At 49.2% G+C, this 20,951-nt stretch overlaps 1 protein-coding gene across 1 annotated transcript in view; it reads right to left on the bottom strand.

Moving 5' to 3' along the window:
- PHACTR3 (phosphatase and actin regulator 3) overlaps positions 1–19,594 on the bottom strand; it is a 278,305-nt gene extending 258,711 nt beyond the window's left edge. Inside the window, exon 1 of the mRNA XM_033186939.1 lies at positions 19,435–19,594. Coding sequence (XP_033042830.1) covers positions 19,435–19,543 — 109 coding nt within the window. The 5' untranslated portion in view covers positions 19,544–19,594. The remainder of the gene's footprint in view (positions 1–19,434) is intronic.
- Between the last annotated feature and the right edge of the window lie 1,357 nt (positions 19,595–20,951).

Raw genomic sequence — 20,951 nt, 5'->3', positions numbered from 1 at the left:
GAAGGGGTAAGGCATGCCCGACACCATCACAGCATGGAGAGGTAGGAGTGTGTAGAGCCACTGGCCAGGCTGGGAAGCTCAGGGAAGCTCCAGGAAATGGCCTTGCATTGGTACCTGCACGTGACCTATATTTGTTGAGTATCTGCTGTGCACCAGGCACTGGCAATCAAGCAGTACACAAAACAGATGCAAAAATACACCACCGCCCTGCTGTGCAGACCTCGGAAGGACACAGAGGAATTTGCTCAGCAGATGCACAAACTATGCATGCCAGTGTCCAGAGGTGTCACATGCAGAATAACTCATCCAAATCAAAGATAATTATCAGACAATAAAACGTTTTTGAAATTTTTAACCTAAGAATTTGAACAGGCATTGAATTGTGCTATATTCACAAAATGAAATACCATACAACAGTGAAATTAACCAGACAAAAACCTGGGTATCACAATATTCCGTTAAAGAAGACTATGCTCTATTTTATTCCACTTACAGAAAGTTCAACACCAGGGCCAGGCATAGTGGCTCATGCCTGTAACCCAGCACTTTGGAAGGCCAAGGTGGACAGATCTCTTGAGGTCCGAAGTTCAAGACCAGCCTGGTCAACATGGTGAAACCCTGTCTCCACTAAAAATATACACACAAAAAAATTAGCCAGGCATGGTACTGTGTGCCTGTAGTCCCAGTTACTCAGGAGACTGAGCCAGGAGAGTCGCTTGAATCTAGGAGGTGGAGGTTGCAGTGAGCCAAGATCATGCCACTGCACTTCAGCCTGGGCAACAGAGTGAGCTGTCTGAAGAAAGAAAACTAAGAAAAATAAAAACCAGACAACACTACTTGATGGTGTTAGACTGCAGAGAATAGCTACCCATGGAGGAGGGATTTTGTTAAGAGGGGACACAGGGGGCTCTGGGATCCAGGTTATGTTCTGTTTCTTGAACTGGGTTCTGCCTACCGAGGTGTGTTCACTTGGTGAAAATTCATCAAGGTGAATGTTTATGGTATGTGCACTTTTCAACATGAATCTTACAATTAAGAGTAAAAATTAAAAGTAAAGTAAAGAAGAAAGGCAGAGCAGACTTCAGGGCAAGAGAAGCTACCAGGGACAACAAAGGGCATTACATAATGATAAAGGAGTCAATTCTCCAAAAAGACATAACCATCCTTAACATGTACGCACCTAATGACAGACGTCAAAATCCATGAGGCAAAAATTGACAGAACTTCAAAGAAAAAAATAGATGAATGCGTGATTAAAGTTGTTGACGGCAACACCCCTCTATCATAAACGAACAGACCCACAAGCAGAAAATCAGTAACGACAGAGTTGAACTCAACAGCACCATCAATCAACTGGATGTAACAGACATCTATAAACCACTTCATCCAACAACAGTGGAATACCCATTCTTCTCAAGCTCACATGAAGTATTCACCAGGATAGACCACATTCTGGGACACAAAATTCACGTTAACAAATTTATTTACTTATTATTTTTATTTTTGAGAGGCTGGAGTGTGGTGGCATGATCTCAGCTTACTGCAACCTCCGCCTCCCAGGTTCAAGCCATTCTCCTGCCTCAACCACCTGAGTAGCTGGGACTGCAGGCGCCCACCACCACGACCGGTAAGTTTTGTATTTTTTCAGTAGAGATGGGGTTCCACCATATTGGACAGGCTGGTCTCGAACTCCTGACCTCGTGATCTGCCCGCCTTGGCCTCCCAAAGTGCTGGTATTACAGGTGTGAGACACCATACCCGGCACGTTAATACATTTAAAAGAAATCACACAATATCTGCTCTCGGGCCACAGTGAAATTGAACTAGAAATCAATAACAAAAAGATAACTGGAAAATCTCAAAACATGGAGATTGAACAACACACTTCATGCACCACACAGGTTAAAGAAGAAATCTTGAATGAAATTTAAAAATATTTTAGACTAAACAAAAATAAAACACAACTTAGGAAAATTTGTGAGTGCAGTGAGAGCAATGTTTAGAGTGAAATTTGTAACATTGAATGTATATACTAGAAAAGAAAAAGATCTAAAATCAGTTATCTAAGGTTCTACCTTAGCAAACTAGAAAAAGGAGAGCAAATTAAATCCAAAGCAAGGAGATACAAAAATATTAAAAATTAGAGCATAAATCAATGAAATTCAAAATAGAAAATCAATAAAGAAAATCAATGAAACCAAAAACTGGTACTTTGAAAAAAATCAACAAAATTGTTAAGTCTGTAGCTAGACTAAGGACATAAGTGAGAGGACACAAGTTACTAATATCAGAAATGAAAGAGGGAACACACATTGCAGATCCTATGAACATTAAAAGGATAATGACGGAATACTCTGAATAATTCTATGTCCACGAATTTGACGGCCTAGATGAAATGACCCAACTCCTTGAAAGACACAATCTGACAAAACTCAGACAGGTTTTCAATTGTGTGTCTGTTCAACATTGTTCAAGTTCAACTAATGCCATAAGACAGGAAAAGGAAAAAAAAAAAGTACCTAGATTAGGAAGGAAGAAATAAAACTGTCTTTGTTCACAAATGACACGAAAATCTATGTAGAAAATTAAAAAAAAAAAAAACTCTACCAAAAAGCCCCCTGAAACTAATAAATTATTATAGCAAGGTTGCAAGATACAAGGATAACATACAGAAGTTAATCTCTTTCTATAAACCAGCAACAAGCAAGTCACCCCCAAGAATAAAATACCTAGGTATACATCTAACAAAATATGTATAAGATTTGAGAAAAATTACAAAACTGTGATGAAAGAAATCAAAGAAACAAATAAGTGGGGAGAGAATCCATGTTCATGGATGGGAAGTCTGCTCAATACTGTCAAGATGTCAGTTCTTCTCTATTTGATCCATAAATTCAATGCAATCTCAGTCAAAATCAGTTGTGACTATTCACAAACTGAACCTAAGGTTTATATGGAGAGGCAAAAGGCCTAGAATACCCAACATATTGTTGAAGGAGAAGAACAAAGTTGGAGGACTGGCATTCCTGACTTTAAGACTTACTATAAAGCTGCATTAATCAAGACAGTGTGATACTGGCAGAAAAACAGGCAAATAAATCAGTGGAACTGAATAGGGAGCTCAGGAATTGATCCACGTAAATATAGTCAACTGATTTTTGACAAAGGATCCAAGACGATATAATGGAGAAAAGAAAGTCTTTTCAACAAATGTTCTCAAACAGGTGGACATCCACATGCAAAAAATAACTGAATCTAGACATAGGCCTTATACCCTTCACAAAAATTAATTCAAAATATATCATAGAACTAAATGTAAAACAAAAAATGTAAAACTCCTAGAAGGTAACATAGGAGAAAAGTCTAGAAAACCTTATGTTTTGTGAGGACCTTTTAGATACAATATTATGGCATCATCCTTGAAAGAAAGAATTGATATACTGGACTTCATTAAAATAAAAAGATGTCTACTTTGTACAGGCACTGTCAAGAGATTGAAAAGAGAAGCTGAAGACAGGGAGAAAATATTTGTAAAAGACATACCTAATAAAGGACTGTTATCCAAAATATACAAAGAACTCTTGAAACTCAACAAGAGAATGAACAATTTGATTTAAAAATGGGCCAAAAGCCTGAATAGACCATCTCACCAAAATAACCTACAGATGCTAAATAGTACATGAGAAGATGCTCCAAACCTTATGCCATTACAGAAACACAAACTGAAACCACAACGAGAGACCATTGCACACCCACTGGAATGGCCAAAATCCAGAACACTGACAATACCAAATGCTAGCGAGAATGTGGAGCAACAGGAACTCTCATTCACATTCACTGCTCCTGAGAATGCCAAATGGTGCAGCTACTTTGGAAGACAGCTTGGTGGTTTCGTACAAAACTAAAAATCACCTTACCACATGATCCAGAAATCGCCTTCCTTGGTATTTACACAAAGAAGTCAAAAACTCATATCTACACAAAAACCTGTACATGGATTTTTTATAGCAACGTTATTTATAATTGTCAAAATTCAGAAGCAACCAAGATGTCCTTCAGCAGGTGACTAGACAAACTATGGTAGATCCAGATATTGGAATATTATTCAGTACAAAGAAAATGAGCTATAAAGCCATGAAATGATATGGAGGAAATGTAAATGCACATTCAGAAGCCGATCTGAAAAGGCCACACACTGTATGATTCCCACTCTATGCTATTCTTGAAAAAGGCAAGATTATGGAGACAATAAAAAGATGAGTGGATGCCAGGGGTTGCAGAGAAGGAAGAGAGGAATGAATAGGCAGAGCACAGAGGATTTTTAGGGCAGTATCTGTATGATACTATAATGAGGGGTAGGTGTCATTATAAATTTGTCTGAAAATTGAGTGATTTTGTCTTTAAAAAATGAACAAACTGGTCTAAAGAATGAGTGAATGTACATCACCAAGAACACACCCTAATGTAATCATGGACTGCAGGTGATGTTCCTGAGTCCATGTAGGTGCATCAGTTCTAACAGATGTACTGCTCTGGTGGGGGATGTTGATAACATGTGGGGCCATGCATGTGGGCATGGGGGTCTATGGAATATCACTGTACCTTCCTCTCGGTTTTGCTGTGAACCTAACACTGGTCTTAGAAAGAAAGAAGGGTCGTGGTTTAGAAATACTGGTGCAAAGTCTTGAACGGAATAAGGGAATCAGCCCTAGGCACAGGGCTCTCTAAGGAAAGGGCATGCCAGGCATGGGGAACAGAACACACAAAGGCCCTGAGATGGGATCTGCTTGGAAGACATTTGTAGGCTCATATACAGCAACTGCTGTGATACACTGTTAAAAGAAATATCAAGGTGTGGGGGAGCACACACAGAATGGGAATGTTGTGTCTGTGTGTGTGTATGTGTATTTCAAAAGCTGTGCACAAAAGTTTTGTGTAGACCTTCCAGAGGATTCAGAGGCAACACTGGTGACTTCTTAGAGTGATGAGAGCAGCCAGAGAAGACCCGGAGGCCTGAAGAGTTGATGGGTGAGAGAAGCTGATTTTTGCCATATATCCTACTGTATTCTTTATATTTTTACCATATACATCTATCACTTTATAGAAAAACAACACAAAATGAAGTAACAGAGGCCTTGGCCCTGCTGCAGGGAGCCACATGGTTTCTTCAGTGACACCCTCAGCCCTTTAACATTCACAGTTCTCCCGATGCCATGGGCGAAGGGTCTGGAGAACTTTGCAGAAATGGAGTCACAATGCATCTCATGGTCTCAATGGGTGAGATCAGCCATGAGCTCTCCCCCAACGGCACTGCACTGTGGGAAAAAGAAGGCAGAATCCCCTAAAGAAAGGAATTCGCCCTGGCTCCCGTGATGAGGAGCTGGAGTTGCTGGTGCCCCAATGTGGTCTCTGGTCCACTTTACCCAAAAACGCGTCAGCTGTCTTCCTGAGGCCTCAGCTTCCTCATCTGTACCCTAAAATACCCATCAAGTTCCCTGCATGGTGTCACTCAGGAAGATGTGGAGGCCAAGCCCAGAGCTGGTGCAGGGAGATGAGTGAGGAGCCTTGCCCAGGTGGAGACCTGTGAAGTGGATGCTGACGGGAGCCACCAGAAGTGGGGAACTGAAGCACTGGGGCCCTGTGCGAGGGACTGTGATGGCTCAGCCTGGAGGGAGGAGCAGGGGCCTTCGGAGAGGATGAGATGCATCCATGCGAGGGACAAGAATGGCCAGAGCCCTGTCAAGGGCAGGCTTGGGCTGGTGCAAGTTGCTGGGGAGGCTGCCTCATCCCTGGCACTGCACTATGCACTAGAATGTTCTACAAGAATGAAGATGCTGTATGTGGCACTGCCCATCATGGAAGCCACGAGTGTTGAGAGTGCTTAAAATGTGGTGCATGCTGCAGAGGACCTGAATTTTTAATTTCATTTCATTTTAGTTCATTTAACATTAAAATAAATTTCAACTGGCACATATGGGACATGGGTCCTGCACAGGACAGCGCAGCGCTCAGAGATGACAGTGATTAGGTCATGAGGGCCCCACCCTCATCAATGATGAGTGCCTTATAAAAGAGGGTCCAGGCAGCCCTGTGTACATCTTTCTCTTGTGAGGATGTAGCAGCAAGGAACCATCTCTGAGGAACCGGCACTCACTGGACAGCAAATCTGCCAGCACCTTGATCTTGGACTTCACAGCCTGCAGAACAGTAAGCAATAAATTTCTGCTGTTTCCAAATTATCCATCTAAGATATTTTGTTGTTGCAGCCCAAAAAGTCTAAGACAGGAACCTGTAGAGCTCCTGGAGGCCACAGATCCAGGGAGCAGGAGGGCTGGCATGGATCTGTCCCCTCAGGCCTCCTTCTTAACCACCAGGCTCTATCCTCTGTCCCCAGTGAAGGAAAGAATAAACAAACAAACAGGCAAAGTTGAAAGTCTAACACCAAATGCTGGTGAAGAGGTGGTGAAACAGGCACTGCAAATGCAGGTGGGACTGAAACCAGCAATCAGGACGACTGGCTGCATCTGCCCAAATAGAAAATGTCCTATCTCAGCTCATCCAATTCTTGTCATCTACTCCAGAGAAACCCCAAACACAGGAAGGTATGCATGAGGCCGATCAAGTGGAAACAACCTAATTGTCCCTGTGGCATATCCACACTAGTGAATACCACTCAGCAGCCTCTTTTTACTGCAAAAGATCTTCGTAGTCTAACATCATTGGAGCTCTTATTTCCTGGCCTAGTACACGACAGAATAACATAACAATGCCATAATCACTCATGGTGAACACAATCACACTCACACACACACGTGCACACATGAGTGCATATACACTCACCAGTACCATATATTTCCCACAGACACATATGACTACAGAAGCACAGGGCAGATATTCTGGGCATCTCTGTCCTCCGTGGTAAAACAGCTGCCTACAGAAGTGGAGAGAAGGGCCTGGACTCCAGGATGGCAACCGTCCGAGCTCCCTGTGCCCCTACTCAAAATGCTTTCATTTTTGCCAGGAGGAGGAGCCCATGAGATACTTATATAATTAGAATGTTAATAATGAATAAAAGAGCAAATCTATAACCCTCTTCTAGAATTAGCATTGTTGTACACACTGTTAGGTGTTTTCTTCTTTAACTTTTAAAGGAAGATCGCTCATGTTTAAATAATGCCCTTTGTCACCCAAACATGTTCTCCTGCCAATTCAATGTGTACATTTCCTATGTTTACTGGATTTATATACTTAAGAGAGTTGTTTCTTTTCCCAGCAGAGTCCGTGGAGCTTATGGACTCACCACAGCGCAGATTCATGCCACCAGCACCCCATCGCAGCAACTCTAGATTAAGTACTTTACAGAGTAACAATTCAAAAGCAGCCTCGTAGCCTGAGCTATAAATTACAGAAAATCCATAGCACTAGGCTTATAGGTAGTGCTTTAAATATAGATCATATGTTCTACAGCCGTAGCAATGATGATCCCAAGAATCAGCCTGTACAAACCTATAAATAGTGACGGCTGTCTGTGTTTGCACAGAAGCTGTGATCTCTCTTGGCGCCCACCATTCATTAAAACCGATGTGCACACTGAAGCTGGTGGGTCCATCGGGATTTCGCATTTGGGGAAAGCAATTATGTAGGCAATTAAATTCTGGCGCCCTCACCAGCCTTCGCTCTGAGATATTAATAATAGTGCAAGGGTTTTCCAAAGCCTATGGGGGAATAACATTCACTTCTCTATTTGGCAGAGGGCTCTGCGGTCCCACAACTTGGGGTGCGACAAAGATTACACCTGGTACTTCAGGCTGCAGTTTGGGGTCACACACCCTGCCAGTTCTTTTCAATTGCTACTTGGGGGGGATCTGTGAGTCTACACACTGCGGCATACAGGGAGCCTCCCTGTTCCTGGGGATGGGCCCCAGAGCTCCATCAGCAGCTGGGAGTGAAGGTGCAGACATTAGAACAAGGTAGGCAGGTTCTGTTCTCGTGGAAACCTGGGACTCACAGCAAAGATGGGACATGGAGCCTTCATTCAGCAAACGGGCCTGAAGACCGCAGACTCGCCAGGCGGGAAGAGTGTCCCTGAGATGCAGGCCCTGCTTTATGTTTGATCATTTGAGTCTCTCATTCATCAATTCTTGTGCTCACTCATTCAACCAGTATTCACTGAGCACAGCGCCTGTGCCAGGCATGGGGGCCAGGCCACGGGGGTGGGGGGTGGTAGTGGCAAGACTAGCAAGCACAGGGCAGTTGGAGGGGCTGAGAAGCAGCCAGGAGTGTGGGATGGGGCAGTACTGGGAGATGGCGGGAGGCTGAGGATGGGGACAGGCCTCAGGACTCAAAGGACTTGACCTTTGGGCTTGACCTTTGGACCTTTGACCTCAGGACTTGACCCAGCATGAGTGGAAGTATGGATTTTATCCTGGGAGAAACAGGAAACCTGGGAGGGTCTCCAGCCAGGAAGAGCTGAGAGCAGACTGACCTCTCCTGGAAGGGCACTGGGGCCACCAGATAGAGGATAAAGTGGGCAACAGCAGAGATGGCCCCGGGGACCAGGGGTGCGGGGCTGCTGCATCGGATAGGGAGAGATGGGGCAGCGGGGACTGGCACAGGGCTGACAGAAATGCTGAGCAAGGGGGCGGATCCCAGATCTGTTTTAACTATATTCACTTTAACAATATTCAACCAAGTCTTTTTATCAAAAGCCCCCTGCAGCTAAATCTGTAATGAATGAAAAAACTTCCTGTGCACTATTAATGCTACAAATCAGACTCTCACATAGGAGTTTATGTGCTGTGTAAGTGAGAGGTTGTTTGTTTTACTTTGAGTTTCCTCCAAGCAGCCCTCAGCCACTGTGAGGTTCCTTCAAGCAGCCCTCAGCCACATACCCACAGTATGGACAGCAGAATTGGAAAGCCATTCATTCCCTCAGGACTCCCGACCCCCGGTGACCCGATCAAACACCAATGTAGGCACCAATGTGAAGGCCTTTGCAGCTTGTATCAGGGTTATAATCAGGAGACCTGATGATATGGAGATGAACCTGGAAGACCCGATGGGCCTCATGGAATCACTTAGGAAGCAGAGGGGAAGGCAGGAGTGGACAGGGTGGAAGGGAGGGAGGAGAGATTTGAAGGCTGAGAGGATTCAGCCACCCTTCCTGGCCTTGAAGGTGGTCATGAGCCAGGTAAGGCAGCGGCCTCTGGAGCTGAGAACCAAATTGACCCGGGCCCCAGCCCCAGCCCCAGCCCCGGCTCCAGCAGACAACCAGCAAGAAAACAGGCACCTCAGTCCTACAGTCTCAAGGAACTGAATTCTGACAACCACCAGAACGAGCAGGAAGTGAATTATCTCCCAGAGCGTCTGGCAAAGAGCACAGAGCTGTGGAGACCCAGAGAGGGAAGCAAGCAAGCCCACCTGCACCCCTGACCCACAGGCTGTGTGTAGCAATAAATCAGTGTTGCTTCAGCTGCTGAGTTGGTGGTAAATTGTTCTGGCAGCGATAGACATCACTCCTGTGATCCTCCTGACCAGTTGTGAACACTGGTTTGGGAATCACATTCCATCCACGAGGAAAGTCAGGCTCAGAGAAGGATGAACATGTACAAGGTCACACTGGGACCCGGGGCAGAGTTGGGGACACCCCACACCTGCCTCCTGGCCCCAAGGGTCCTTCTTCCACCTCTGTGCTACCTACATCTCCTCCACCCTGCTTAGACGATCCTCAGAAGAAAGGTGTGCTCATATCCAACATCAACTAAAGACTCCAACAAAGGGAACAAGCCACAGATGAGGACAGGTGGAGAGAACCACCCCAGTGCCCACCTGTAGGGCATACGGGGTCCCACCTGTGGGGCACCACATCCCATCTGCAGAGAAAGGCTCTTTTCAGTCAGCAGCCTGCTCATTTCCAAGACAGGCATCCCACAGGGACAACCAGAGTTGGGGTATCTTTTAAGGGCTTCCAAAGCAGGCAGTAACAACAAGCACTGACCTGCTGTCAGACGCTTTCCAGAACCAAAGGGATACAATATAAATCCAGGTTCATGAAAGACATGATCACAGAACAACCAAGAATCCAGCAGACTGTCCAGGCTCAAATTCAGCTCACCAGCTGTAACCTTGGGCACGTTACTCCATCCCTTTCAGCCTTGGTTTTCCTCACCTGTCAAATGGGGTCACACCAGGTAGAGCCCACCTCCCACAAAGATGTGTAGATGAGTGAGCAGGACAGAGGACAGGTCCTGGCTGGTGTGGCTATCACTGTCCCTGCACAGTGACTGCAGGGTGGCTGCTTTCCAATCGCCCACTGCAGTGACTCCCAAGCAAACAACGCAAATGATCAGTGTACAACATTCTGCACTGTCACCCGTGACCACAATACTCTAGGTTGGAAATCACATTAATCTACAAATAAGAGTAATATTTCCTTATTTTTTGTTGTTGCAATGTTTAACCAAACCATAAAAAAAAATGGAGTTAATTTATCATGATTTCTCATGGATTATAGGAAAAGGCACAGATAGCAAAGCCATTAAAATAAAAATCGAAACATGCACCAAGCCTCAAGTGCAGGAGCGTCTTGGTTACCGGAATTAGAGTGAATTAGGGTTGTTAAGAGGATTTAGTCTTGGAAGATGGATAACGTGCAGTTCATACAGCTGTTTCGGACACTCGTAAGTGGAGAGACACAGTCCTTAGCTTGTATTAGAAACCTCATGCAGTGAAGAGAGTCTATTTTTAGTGTTTGCCCTCTGGGTGAGTGGCAATGAACTTAGGTCCAAATGTGCAATGTGCGGGAGGCAGGGAGTCTGTGCCGGCCTCCAGGAGGCAGATTGACCACAGAGCAGGCCAGGGCAGGCCACCTGGATGGAGGCTCGGATGAAGAAGGGCTACCAAGGGCACCTGTCAGGCGACAGCATGAACACACAGGGTGGGTATTGGAGAAGACATCCAGGCAGGCCTGCACATTCCCATCTCCAGGTCTGCTTGTAGAAAAGGTGTGTAAATCATTCAAGACGGTCTAAAAATATGACATGTTTTCGGGAGGAAGAGCCAGCTTCTACCGCTGAGAGACTCACGCAAAGAGGCCACATGCCCACTTCCTGTAACTTGAGAGAGATAATGTTGCTAAATTAGGAGATTCTTTTTGCTAAATGGCTCTCCTTTAGGGAGAAGTGAAAAGCTCAATGTCAGAGCGACACTACTTGAAGAAACTACTGTGAGCTGCAAGAAGGGCCTCTGCACGGGATGAGGAGAGGAGGCCTCCCTGCCACCAACCCCACCTCCCCACCATCGCCTCCCCATCACGCTCTCCGTTGGACACAGAGCTTACAGCACACCTGCTAGGTGCCAGGCACGGGGTGCATGCCCTGCACACAAAAATGAGCCAGTCACTGCTGCCCTGGGTTTACCTTTGGTGGAGAAGATGGATCATTAACGAGAGAGTGAACAGGATGATTATTGTGCTGGGGGCCCTCATGACCACCCCAGGTTGAGTGATTCACTAGAGGACTCACAGGACTCGGCTGCAGCTGTACTCACAACTGTGATTTATAGCAACCGCAGGCAAAGCACACCCGGCAAAGAAAAACGTGCCTGGGGCGAAATCTGCCAGAAACCAGGCACAAGCATCTGAGGGTCCCTCCCAATGCAGTCACATTTTTGGAGATTTTCCCCAAAAATGGCCACAACATCACCTCCAACCTCATACGTTCTTCTCGCAGTGTGGCTTTGCAGCCTCCCGCTGAGAGGTGGGTTCCTGCCAACCTCACCCCGAGTCAGGGAAGGCCGACTCTAAGGCAGGAGTGAGACTGTGATCCAAAGCCAGATCATAAGCGGTGACAGAACTGGAGTCTGTTTCTCTCGGGTTGCTCACTTCTGCACCTCAAGCTGCCTATGCAAAAGCCAGAGTGGAAAGGACCCAAGGTCCAGCTCATGGCCCTAGCCGAGCTCCCAGCTGTCAGGGGCTGAACTGTATCCCCCCAATATGTATGTGTTGAAGTTTTGATCCCCAGTGACACAGAATGCAATATTTGGAGAAGGCGTTCTTTAAAGGGGTGATTACATTAAAATGAGGCTGCTGAGGGGGTGGGGGTCCCAATCCAATCTGACTGGCATCCCTATATGAAGAAGAGATTTGGACAGTAAGAGTTTACAGGGGGAAAAGATCACCCCAGAATGGGGGGTGACAGGCTTCACAGACGAGGTCTCACTGCTGGGCCTTGACAGATGGCTACACTCCACAGGAGGCCAGGAGCCTTCCGGCAGGAGGAGCAGCACGGGTGAAGGCCAGGGAGTGACGGTGGAGGACTGGCTTAGATGGAGGGTTAAGGGCTGGGGGCTGGAGGACCTCCTAAGCCTCTGGTCAGAGCAGGGCTGTGCTGAGGCTGGCACACTAGGTTGAGAGAGAGAGCATCCATATATGCATGCACACATGCACTCATGCACGCACACACGCATGCACACATACACTCATGCACGCACACACGCATGCACACATACACTCATGAACGCACACACGCATGCACACACTTGCTCATGCACACACTTGTGCATGTAATACTCATGCACACCTTCACACACACTCATGCACAGCTTCACACCCTCACACACATGCATACACACACACAGGCACGCACACTCCTGCACAGCTTCAACCCTCACACACACACACAAACATACACAGGCACGTGAACACATCACAGCTTCACACCCTCACACACAGTCATTCACACACAGGCACATACACACTCTTGCACAGCCTCGCACACACATGCATACACACACAATCAGTCACACACAGGCATGCGCACTCATGTACAGCCTCACACTCTCATGCACGTTCACACACATTTGTCCTTAAGAGCACCACCCAAGGCACTGAGGCACTGAGTCAGGGCTGCTCTGTTGCACACACGGGCACCAGCATGACACCTTCTTGCCCACTCGCTCACTTGTGTTTCCTTTGGCCCACACAGTTTGTGACTAAAATACCTGGCCCAGGAACCTTCCATAGAGAGCCCCCCAGTCTGGCCCACTTCGCAGTGTGAGGCCCAAGAGCTGCTGAATTCCCTCCAGGAAAGGCCTTCCACAGGTCCACACGTGAATCCTCCCTGGTGACTGGTGCACCTAAGTAGCTTTCCTGAAAATACCATAATCACACAAAATCGACATTGCTCCAGGTAATCTAGGCCACACAGTCACCAGCGTCCAAAGAGCAACTGCCCAACACAAAGCCCACAACGCAGACCTGGGCCAGCCCAGAGAAGGCCAGACCCCCGGTCTTCTCATCCCCACATCCCAGCCAGCCCCAGCCCAGGCTAGGAGTCCTATGCAAGGGATGTGTATTGTTGTTTTTCCTTAAAATAAACCGCTACCGAAGTTTGGTAGAAATCCCAAATCAGAGGAGGGTTCTGAGAAAGCCAGCGCCCTAGGCTTGTTGAGAGTCAGTCCGAGGCTGCTCGTGTAGGTGGGCACGCAAGGAGCCTCTCTCCTGGGGCCGGCCCTGGGAAAGCAGCCAGGCTACGAGAAGGAGCATCCAAATTGCTCCACACAGCTGATCCTTGCTTGGAAAATTGTCAACCTGGGACTCATAGCAACGATGGGAAAAGCCAATTGTCAATCATATCAATAAAACCATGCAGGCTACCAGATCAGACCAATTCTTGCCCAAAACCTGCTCTGAGTTTTGGTTTGGAAGCCATGGTCCACTTCACAGTCAGGGGTAAAGTAAATTGACTGCACCTGCCCCCAACCCCGGACCACCTTTCCTGCCTCTACTCAACTCACTCAGGGCTAGGAATCCCCACCAGAATCAACCGATCCCTGGGTTAAACCCAGTGACTCCTGTAATCCTTATTAAAACCCTGTATTCAACCTCATACTATTCATTCACACACTTTATAGTAGATAAGAAAAATAAATGCAAAGAAAAAGCTATACAAGACTCAAAAGGAAGCGTGGAGGGATGTGTTTTCGAGTAGCCATCCTAGTATGCCCCGGGCTGAGGACTTCTCGGGGTGCAGGACTTTCAGAGCTAAAACCAGGACCCTCTCTGCTACACTGAGAAAAGTTGTTCACTCTAAACTTGAGGCAGAAAAAGGTTACTTAAGGCACAAAAAGCAAAAACAAAGAAAAAGCTGGATACATTTTACCACATCAGAACTAAAAGCTTCTGTTCAACCAAGAACACCATAAACAAAGTGAAAAGACACGTAACAGACGGGACATGAACATTCGCATCCGGCAGAGGATCAGGTTCCAGACCAGATCAACGGCACTCACAAACCACTCGGAAAAACACGAGCGACCCCTGGAAAAAGAGGGCAAAGTAAATGAAAAGGCAACGCTCAGAGAGTGAAATCCAAATGGCCAAGTCACATAAGAAAAACTCTCAAGCAATCAAGGCAATGCAAATTAAACAATGTAATTTTCACTTCTCTGGAGGATTGGCAACATTTCAGAATGTGAATGTATCAAGTGCTGGTGAGAGAAAAGGGTACCTCCGACACTGCTGTTGGGAGTGACACAGCCACTATGGGAAACAGTCTAGCAATAGCAGGCTAAATTTAAAATGCATTCATCCTAAGCCCTAGGAGTTCCATTCTTAGGATGTGCTTTATCGAGAAATGCTTGTACAGATGCATCCAGCACCTCATGCAGGTTGGCCCCTGCAGCACAGCCTGTGACAGGATCTGAGAAGGTCCTCCATGGCCATCAATAGCAGAAAGGCGAAAACAGCCATGGAATATTCTAAAGCAATTAGACAGAACCTATGAAGCCAGATAAATCTCCAAGACATACTGCAGAATGGAAACAGCTTCACAACAAGAAGTGCTGTGTGATGCCATTTCTTTAAAAAGCACACGCTTATGTCAAGAAAGTCTGGTGGGAAATGCCATGAATGGTAACAGTGGCTTCCCTGGGGAAGGGCGAAGGGTGGGGAGGATTCATGTTCCAGAGGGATTTGAGCCTTATTTGCAATGTTTTCAATTTCTCACTTGGAGGATGTATTCATGATGTACTAGTGTAATTAAATATATACGTGTATGTGTTTGAGTAATTTTTTTTCCAGAAAAACTTATCCCCTGAGTTGGAGACCACATTATTCATTCATCCAATAAAATATTTATGGAGTCCCAAGTACAGGGTAGGCCTTTTTTTTTTTTTTTTTTCAGACGGAGTCTTGCTCTGTCACCCAGCCTGGAGTGCAGTGGTGCAATCTCAGCTCACTGCAAATTCCACCTCCTGGGTTCATGCCATTCTCCTGCCTCAGCCTCCTGAGTAGCTGGGACTACAGGCGCCCGCCACCACACCCAGCTAATTTTTTTTTGCATCTTTAGTAGAGACGGGGTTTCACCATGTTAGCCAGGATGGTCTCGATCTCCTGACCTCGTGATCTGCCCGCCTCAGCCTCCCAAAGTGCTGGGATTACAGGTGTGAGCCACTGCGCCCAGCCCTAGGCCATTTTGAAAGATTGGGGATCACTCCTTTCCCTTCAGACAAAAACAGAGCAATCAGCTTGGTCATCAGCAAAGTTCACTAGCAGACAGCAGTCTGGTAATGGGGTGACAGCTGCGTGGGGATCTGGGATAAGTGGTGAGAAAAATGTGAGATTCGGAGCAGGTGAAGGAGAAGCAGACCTGAGGGGCCACTGGCTGTGGGGAGGTTCTTGGCTCTCACAGGTGTGCCCTGAGCACCCTGCAGGGAAAGGAGAGAAAGGAAGATGTGTAGCTGGGTCACACCTCTCCCAGGGCCTTCTCCAGCTGCCAGGACATCATGACTGCCTTTTGCCTCCAAGCACCCATTGGTCACAGGAAAGAAAACTGAAGGCTGCAGGGTGATTTGCAATGCACGGCGGGTTTTGCAGGTCAGGTGAGCCTTGCACTGCCATGCTGGAGTTTGTGATCCCAGCACCCATCTCCTTCTGTGATCCTCCTGATTTCCTGCTGGAAGTCTCAGGCTGGTTATGGCAGGGATGCCAGCTCCATTTCTGGACTGGAGGAGACAGTGAGCTAGGTCTCAGCCATCCAGTCCTCCCCACTCCCTCACTCCAGTAAGTGGTTCAAGGGCCAGTGACATGACCCAGCCTGAGTCCGGGACAGACAAGGAGAGGCTAGCTGGAGCTACAGACGCCCAGTTTCCTGAATTAACAGATGGCCCTTTGCTTCTGTGTGTCTAGTCCATTTCAGTCACTTGCTACCAGAAAAGCCTGCTAAGTCCAGCTGGTTGTCATTAAGATTTCAAAAGAATTGGGCAACTCCAGACCCAATCTGGGTCTTCAGAGTTATTGCCTTCAGGGAGTCTTGCCCAGCCCCAACTCTGAGCTGAGCCAGGGAAACAAGGCATTAAATTTCAAACTGTCTTTTGCAGCCCCTAAAGCCACAACTTTTAATGAGCATCAGCTGGGACATGTCATGATATCATCGATCACGCCTTTCCCTTCAAAAAAAAAAATGTTTAATAGGAAAAAAAAATCTCGTTTAGTGCAGAAATAACCCACTACGAGTCAGCGCTTCGAAATCAGACTTCGAAGTCTGGAAGAATGAGTGGTTAATTTGTTCCTAAAGTCATGCAGCCCCGGCCCCAGAAATAGCACTTTACCCCTTTAAGGGTGAGAGTTAAGGTTCCCAAGCAAGCTCCAGGAAGTAGCCACACAAATCAGGGAAGCCGAGCTTCAGGTGGCAGCTGGGCAGATCCTCCTGGTTCCAAAAGGAACAAAGGCAAAGGGACCTTCTCGAGGTCTGGCATCAGAGTGCCCAAAGAGTTGTGGGCACACAGCCTGGTTCTTTCTTGGGTGCCGGGACCCTTGCTCCAAACCAAAACGTGGCGTTTGGACTGGGTCCTATCTGACTCAACGTTGACATGCAATGTTGAAACCAAGAAACTCAGCCACACCCTCTGCCTCAGCCCCTCCCAAGTGACCTCCTTTAAGTGCCAGCCTCATTCTGATGAATCTCAGATTGGAGCCTCCAGACCAACCACCGACCCAAGCTCCAGACTCAGACGTGCAATGGCCCAGGGTACACGGCCCCTCCAAATTAACATGGTTGGTACGGAATGCGTGCTTCCTCTCCCAGACCTCCCCTCTCCACAGAAAGTGAAGGGATGCACTGCAGAAGCCCCCCACCAGTCTCCCTCCTCCCCCACCAAGCCTTCCACACCTCCATAAACAGCACCACCATCTACCTGGTGCTCAGACCCCAGACCTGCATGGCATCCTGGATTTAGGGTACCCAAGTCATGAGCGGGTCCTATCAGCCCTGCCACTAAAATGCCCCAGTGCTTCCCACTTTCTCCATCTCTGAGGTACCCTCCTGTTCTCCAAGCAGCTGGCAACTCCCCTGCTGCCACAACCGCGAGGAGCTTTGTCTCAGACACTGAGGGACATGCAATTCCTCAGCCTAGAACCTGCCAGTGGCCTCAGGTTGCACATGTAAAACCCCTAGGGGCTTATGATGGAGGCCAAGGCCCATGGGCCACCTCCCCAAACTCAGCTCCTTCCAGTCCCCTAGCTCATGGGCTTCCAGCCTCAACCACCCTCCTGCTCCCCAGTGCCACCAAGTGAATTCTCACCTCGAGGCCGCCCTGCTCCCCGCAGCATCTCAGCATCTAGATCAGCGTCTGAAGCATTTTCAATGATGAATAATCATTTGCTGACCCACTGACAAAATATTCCGTTTTCTCCTTGGGGAAAGTGGGTCAGCAGTGGCTGAGCCCTGCCATCCATCCATCAAGGCCTAGACAGAGGCCGCAGAACTATTTTAAAAATGCCCAACGACTGAGGAGCACAAGGAACAGGTGAGGAGTTGCGTAATTACTGCAGGCAGAACATGGGCTCCTGGTGGCCCTGAACACACTGCCAAGCTGCTGAAGGTTAGGACTGGCAATGCCCTTTCCCAAAATCCAACCCAGAATACACCTCACTGTGCTTAGTACTCATGCATTGCCAAAAACAGGGATGCTTTAGGGGAGGACACTGACACTCGTGGGCACCTACTCTGTGCAGGCACTGGGGGAAGAATTTCTGTCCCATTAGAGGGGGACACCCTAGAGGGCCTCATCTCCTTCTCTTTCCCAACTCTACCCTGGGAGCTCAGCACAGGGACTGGCACTCAGTAGGTGCTCAATATTCCTGATGAGTGGATTCAGCTGCCCATCCTCTGTGCCTGGGCTAAGTTTCTGCCACGAGCTTCTCCTCCAAGGGCACCACAGAAGGCCTGGCAGATAGTGGGCTCTCAAGTGTCCCCCAAATCCCCATGTCCCCCCTTCTTGACTTTGTGACTCCACGTATCCCTGTATCTCAGGGTTTAACAACCCCAGCACTAGTCTGTGGACTACACTATTATCGCCTTGAGGGGAAGGAGGGCTCCTGGCAGTGCAGGATGCTTAGCAGTGTCCCTGGCTTCTGCCCACTGGGTGCCAGTGGCGTTCCCCCAGGTGTGACAACCAGAAATGTCTTCAAGGGAAAGCAGCATCAACCCGTTTCGAGGCACTGAAAAGAACCACTGATGGATCTAAACCAGAGTTTCCCGAATGGCCTGATCCCAGAGTTTCCTGGTGCTTTGGTTAAAAACACAGATTCTCCCAGGAGATTGTAAGGGGCAGGCCTGGGTGGGGCCCCTGGAACAATCTGTAATAAGTGCCCCCGGTATCCTCACCAAAGGCGGAAACACTGACCTAGCTCTCCTCCACCCCACTCTGGGTTCTGCCTGCTGGACACCTGGTACTCATGCACCCATGGTCACTGAGCACAGGCAACACTCTAGCCTTGTCGCCAGGAGGCCTGAGGCCCCTCCCCATCCTCAACTCCTCTTTCCTGGCCTAGCTGGGCCCTGGCCATTTTCTGGATTCCTCAGGCCCCTCTTCCTAGATCCCATCCATTGAACTGCAGCTGGACCCTCTCCGGGGCCTGATGTCTGCCCAGCAGGGGGCCAGGGGCCAACCCACGTGGGTGGAGGCCCATGGCCCTCCCTGGGGAAGAAGAGGGAACAAGCACAGAGCCCTCCCTTGAGTGACCAGCGCTGTCCACATGATCCCAACTGCTGCCCCCAAGACGCAGGTATTGGATTACCCCCATTTTACAGATGCAGAAACTGAGGCGCATTAAGGTCCAATGCCATGCGCACAGGCTCCTGCAACTGGCAGAGGGGAATTCCAAACCCCAGACTGCCTAACCCAACGCCAGCACTTCTGAGCCTGCGGGCACTGCCCTTGTTTAGGCAGAGACTCTGGCGACTTTGCTGCGGCGGGGAAGCCCTAGACCCGAGGCGCCCACCTCTGTGGCTGGGGGCGCAGCGGGCATCCTGGCCACCCGCAACGGCCAAGGGCAAGGGATCCAGGAGGGGTCGTCCCCCAGCGCCTCGTGCCCGGCCAGGACCCCAGTCCCCGCGTCCCGCGTCCCCTCCCCTCCCCGCGGCCAGTGCTTACCTTGCTCAGGGCCTCGGGCGGTGGCAACGGCGTCCCGGGCCCCGAAGGCGCTCAGCAGCGAGCGCAGGGGCGCAGGACAGCGGGCGCGCCCCCCGCCACGGCCGCGCATCCCGCCGGAGGGCCGCGGAGCCGAGCGGGGGCCGCGGGGAGGCGCCGGCGGGGCGGGACTGGGACCAGGGCCGGGGGCGGCGCCGCCACTCGAGGCCGGCCCCTCCGCCGGGCGGGGGCTCCGAGGGGCGCCGCTGTGACCTTGACCCGCCCGGAGCCCCAGCCTGGCCCGGGCGAGCTGGAGCGGGAGTGGAGACCTCAGCGCCGTGCCTGGGGCCTTCCAGGGACGCCCTAGAAACGTTAAAGGGACAGCCGGGCGGGAGGTGTAGCCGCCGGTTCCCCGCGCTGTAAACAGGCAGCAGCGCTGGAGCCGCTGTGGGGCAGCGGGCGAGTCGCTTGGCCTCTCTGAGCCTCAGTGGTCTGGTGTGTAAAATGGGCTGGGGCTGAAGTGGGATGGGCCGAGACTGAGCGGGGCCTGGCGCTCCCTAAATTGGAGACTCCTTGGCTGCCTTTAATGTAAGGGCGGTGGGAGGCAGGAACCACTGCTGCCTTTCGAATAAACCCCATGTATTTACCTTTTTTGCTATGAAACAAAACATTCGTTTTTAGCTTAATGAGTGCTGCTTGGGGGACACCTTTGTAACCACCAACCAGTTCCAGAACTAGAACTGTGCCGGCCCTGTCCCCTGACCCTCCGAGCGCTCTCTCACAAAATGCCCTGTCCACCCACCAGCACCTGGGCATGAAGGGGCTCTCCAGAGGCCTCAGCAGCCTCTACTGACTTTGGGGTTTTTGCAGCCACAGCTCTGCTCTTGAGGCAGGATCCTGGCCTGAGATGGACTCAGGGTCCCCATCAGCACCCACACAGTCAGGTCCCCCCAGCAGAGCTCCCGGTAAACCTCCTCCTGACACTCAGGTCCTCAGAGCCCCAAAGGAACACCACTCCCCTCCTCCACTACTGAAGGCTTTCAAAGTGCACTCTGCTAAGGGACTAGGAACCCCCGTTCCATCCCCCAGCGGCTCCCCCAGCAGGTGCAGTCAGTGGGCCACACAGCTGCCAGTGCAGTGCTGGGACTGGGATGTAGCCAGGCCTCCCAGCCACCTGCCTCCTCCCTGGCAGCCTGCCTGCTTCCCGCATCTCCCGCCCAGACTTCTCAGCCTCATCTTCAGAACTGCTTAACGGTAGTAACAGTCGGCAGCCAGCACCCAGTGGCACTGCGCTAAGCATACATTCCCTGAACCTTGAGAAAACTCACTGAGGAGGGCGCTGTTACTGTGCCCACTTTACGGATGAGAAAAGGCAAGCTCCGTGAAAGCTGGGACTTAGTCCACCGCTCCAGTCCCCCTCCTACTTCATCCTGTTTGCTCCTCCATCAGCTCCTGGAGAGAGGCACTATCATCAGACCCTCCTTTCTAGAGGAGGAAACTGAGGCTCAGAGAAGTGAAGTTACCTGCCTAGAAAGTGAGAA

This window comes from Trachypithecus francoisi, unplaced genomic scaffold (genome assembly GCF_009764315.1).
Source record: "Trachypithecus francoisi isolate TF-2019V2 unplaced genomic scaffold, Tfra_2.0 Lachesis_group21, whole genome shotgun sequence".
Lineage (NCBI taxonomy): Eukaryota > Metazoa > Chordata > Mammalia > Primates > Cercopithecidae > Trachypithecus > Trachypithecus francoisi.
This window is presented reverse-complemented; position numbering and strand designations above follow the sequence as displayed.